Genomic DNA, 4,463 nt, shown 5'->3' with positions numbered 1-4,463 from the left:
GGAATGAAAATTGGTAGGGGAAACCAAAGTACTTAGAGAAATCCTACCCCAGTGCCACTTTGTCCACCGTGGATCTCACAAACTAGCCTGCGGTTGAACCCAGGCCACCACAGTGGGAAGCCAGCAACTAACAGCCTGAGCTGTGTAGCATGGTACTTGTTCAACGGTGACATTCAGTATTTTGCACTTTACTTATATTTCTGTTATGTAAAACACCTAACCATGTTTTGAGCACTTACTAAGAGATACTTATTTTTAATTTAAGCCCTCACTGTTATAAACAGAGTGAAACCCCCATTTAAGGTATCACTGGGATCAGTGGATATGAAAACTAAACTGAAGAAAATCTTAGATGGAGGAAATTTAAGAGATGTGATTGCCGATATTAAATATTACATGAGGGGCAACCTTAAACTGAGGAACATTAAATGGGAGTTCCACTGCAGGCAGTTCTTTTTTTAATTAGGGAACATCTATTCAGAGAGGTGCATTACTGCAGCAGATGTACAGTTGGTTGTCAACATCTAGTAATACATATTTAAAACATGGCATACTGGGAAGAACCAGAAGAAAACTACACAGCAAAAAGATGTCTGAAAAAAAAAAGTTATCTTTGTGCACGAGATGCTAAATGTTTTATGCATTTTCAGCTGTTAGGAATAAGATCACAGGCTAACAGTAGAACTGAATGTAAAATAATCCTACCAAAGTTACAGTTGTCACTAAAGAGGCTGGGGCAATGATAATTTGTCTCTTGGTTCAAATTTCATTTAGAGTATGGACGTTTCAAACAGGAGTTTCAACCATCAGGTTTCTCAGTTACTGTAAATGGCTGCTGGAATAGGTAAGGCTTTATAGTACTGCATAACCATGCGCTATCCTTTCCTTTCCAATTCATGACACATATTGTCCTTTAACCTCATTCAGCACTAAATAATGTCTGCAGTTACCATAACATTGTTAAATACACCACAAATTTAGAAACATCTGTTCATGACAATGACTTTTTATTTTAGTGTGCACTGAAGAACTGTCCATGTTTTCATAATATCCTGCATTACATTATGTATCTGTAATTCTGATTGTATTGGCCTGCTGAGAAATTTTAAGCATTTCTTTATAAATATGGGCAGAAGAACTGGTTTCATGTGATGCATTTATTAAATGATGACTAGTCTGTTCCTACAAGAGAAATAATTTTGTCCAGATATTCATTTTCTGTCTTGACTGCATTTTCGGTGAAGTTGAGAACCTCAGCTGTACAGAGCTTAACGTAATCTCCCCTGCTTATCATAAAAATTAAGAAACTGATGTTAACTCATCATGGTCCCTTGGAGCTGCCACCTGAACGTGTAGCTACCGCCTGCAGGTAGTTGGTGCCTGCATAGTTACAGAATTCACAGAACCCAGGAGGTCCTTGAGGACCTGGGGCCCCACGAAGACCAGGTAGTCCTGGAGGAAGAACATCATATACATTATCAACTGAAGATGTAAAATATCTGTGAGACTATGGGCACAATATTATTAAAAGTATAAAAGGAACTGGGATTCTTTAGATCAATGGCAGACTACTGCCCCCTGAACAAAAGAGATCCCAGCATATTCAACAAGATCTACAGACAACTGAAAGAATAAAACAAATGACTATAGAGGACAGCTGGTTGAATGTTTGGAGGTGAAGGAAGGTAATTTAACAGAGCCCCCAAGCTTGCCTGGAATTATAAATCATGATTAAGAACAGATGGGCTGACCAAACAAGACCAAATAAAAGGTGCTGGAATAGAATGACAGTAAGAAAATAAAGAAATAGATTATTAAGAATCCAGTCTGTGGCCTTTTGAGCAGACATTTGTATGTTATTTATTTATTTATTTACTTACAGCTTATTTAATGATGCTGTCAGTAGCTCAGTCTATGTATTGTCGAATGATAGGATGATTATTGAACTGCATTACGTATGATATGAAGGAAATAGTCAAGACCTACTTCAAGGTATAATCCTCACATTCACCTGGAGGGATTGAAGAAAACCACAAGCAACCTCATTCAGGACAGTTGGTGTCCCTGACAAAGATTCAATCAGGAGAGTTACTGCCTGATCCAACCTGTTTCATAACCCTTTGCAGTTATGTGTCTGAAAATATGGACTGAACAAATCATATAACTGAATAATATTGAGTACTTAAATGAGCAACAAAATTGAAAATAACTGGAAAAGACTTGAGAGAAGCCTAACAAATTATTGAATAAATTATTTTAAAGAAGTCAGTAACAAAAGAAGAATAAGATTAAAGAATGTACATGGAAAGTTTATGCTGTTTAAAAAGCATTCTAAATAACACAACCCTGAAATGAATATGCATTCAGACCTGTGTTGAAGGTTAGACATTTTGCCAGGGTCATTATTACTGTACCCGGTGTCCAATGCAATTATGGAAACGATTAAAGGAGCAAAATTAGATCTATAGACCTCTGTAGTACCTGTTGGTGGGAAATAAACCTCAAAGGGATAAAGCATGCACTTTATTCATATAAACATTCTATCGTTGCTCACAAAATTTAGCTTGAATATTTAGAAATTGATGATTAATACAGTGGAGTGTTGATTTATTCATAGGATGAGTGATGAAAACTTTGGAAAACTTTCCAGAAGCAGTAGTAAACTTCATATATATCTAGATGAGACCAAAACAAATAAATATCATCATTCATTACAATTTTAAAGAATTTATTACATGTTCTGTTGCCAAAATTCCTGTACAAATTTAATCAATTTATATTGTTTTTACTTTATGACATAGTTTGGCCATCATTAGGCAAGTAATTTCACATTAAAATTAATTTTAACCTAATATTTTAGTTTGCATATGAAGTACAGCCGGCAAGTACTATAAATGATGCACATGACCTTCCCCCTGAAACTGACAACATTGTAAACATTGGTCAATATGGGGGAATGATGATGGAAAAAGTAGTGTTAAGAGTAACATGACTTACCTGACGATGGTCTGAATGGCTGAAACATGTTGTGAAGTGAAAGCAGTATAAATTTACTCAATTTATACAGGAATTGTGTTGATAGAACATATAATCAATAGTTCACAAACAATAAAATATAAGTAAGATTTGAGGCTTTCACGGCGATGACTATGAAGAAAGCAGTCTTCTGGGATTTGGCACCGTGTATACGTGGTGTTAACCGACGTTTCGGAGGAATGTATCGCCCCCATCTTCAGGGTAGAAGAAAAAGTATAAGAAATCTGCAAGCGACAACACCGTGAGAAATGGTAAAGCAGTTAACCGAAACGTCGGTTAACACCACATATACACGGTGCCAAATCCCAGAAGACTGCTTTCTTCAATAAAATATAATATTACTAGTTTTAAAGAAGTTTAAAAATAACATTTGGAGAGGGAAAACACATTTTTTTTAGCGTGTTTGATGAAAATTTCTTATGTGAATCTTCAAACATGTCACTCAGATCTTCATAATAAGGTATGGTAAAGTTGTCCCTGTTCTTAGTTAATTAAGCATTATGTCATGAAGACATATGGAAGAGTGCAGCAATTGCTTCACCATTCTTGACCTAGAGCGAAAGAAGTGGGTGAGTGGACAGATTCAAGCTCCTGTCACTTTGTTCCCCCTCCAAAGAAAGAGCCCCTGGTACCAACTGGGTAAGAGGAGAGGTGGGCCCCAGAGCTGGTATGAATGCTGTGTAGCATAGAAAAATTTCTTACCCCTGCCAGGAATCAAACCCCTGCTACCCTGTCCATAGCCAGCTGCTATCATGACTGAGATATTTTGCTGTTCTTTTTGTGGGCTGATTTTCACAGGGCTCTTTTCAGATATGACAATTTTCCATCATTTGTAAACATTCTAGCTATGTTGTTTGATTCTGTGTTACACATATCTTGCCTCACACGTTTGTTGTTGCTGATACACATGACAATTGGTATCAGTTGCAAAGTATTTTCTCAAACTAATATACAAGTGCCAAACACTCATTGTTGCTGCACAAGTTACCTGGTCTTCCAGTCTCTCCTCTTTCTCCTTCTCTACCAGGAAGTCCAACTCCATCTGGTCCAGGTGGTCCTATAAAGACGTCTTTGCATGAATTTATGCCTCATGTAAACTTAAAGATGAAATAAAAAGTTTCAATGGATACGTTAAAAAACACATAATTTCATGAAAAGTTAAACAGTTCTGTCTAGTGTGACTGGTGAAGATTTTTCTTATTTCAATTATTTATGCCCTTACATGTTTTGGTATTGTATTGTATTGTATTTATATTTGTTCAAGAAATCCAAAAAAGGATATAGAACATGTCACAGAACTAAATATAAAACAGGATACATGCATAAATTACACGACTAGATAGTACAATGAATCAAACAATAACAAGTTTCAAAGATCCAAAAAATGGATATAAAACATGTCATAAATAATACAAAACATAAAATAC

The 4,463-nt window shown here is 36.0% G+C and overlaps 1 protein-coding gene across 3 annotated transcripts in view; it reads right to left on the bottom strand.

The window, feature by feature from the left end:
• The window catches only part of LOC111861345 (collagen alpha-1(IX) chain), a 215,085-nt gene continuing 210,622 nt past the window's right edge, over positions 1-4,463 (bottom strand). For all 3 annotated transcript variants that reach the window (XM_033750286.1, XM_033750285.1, XM_023845823.2), the window contains 2 exons: positions 4,025-4,093; positions 1-1,452 (listed from right to left, as the gene is read on the bottom strand). In XM_033750286.1, coding sequence (XP_033606177.1) covers positions 1,322-1,452; positions 4,025-4,093 — 200 coding nt within the window. In that variant the 3' untranslated portion in view covers positions 1-1,321. The remainder of the gene's footprint in view (positions 1,453-4,024; positions 4,094-4,463) is intronic.

Source organism: Cryptotermes secundus, unplaced genomic scaffold (assembly GCF_002891405.2).
Source record: "Cryptotermes secundus unplaced genomic scaffold, Csec_1.0 scaffold268, whole genome shotgun sequence".
Classification (NCBI taxonomy): domain Eukaryota; kingdom Metazoa; phylum Arthropoda; class Insecta; order Blattodea; family Kalotermitidae; genus Cryptotermes; species Cryptotermes secundus.
This window is presented reverse-complemented; position numbering and strand designations above follow the sequence as displayed.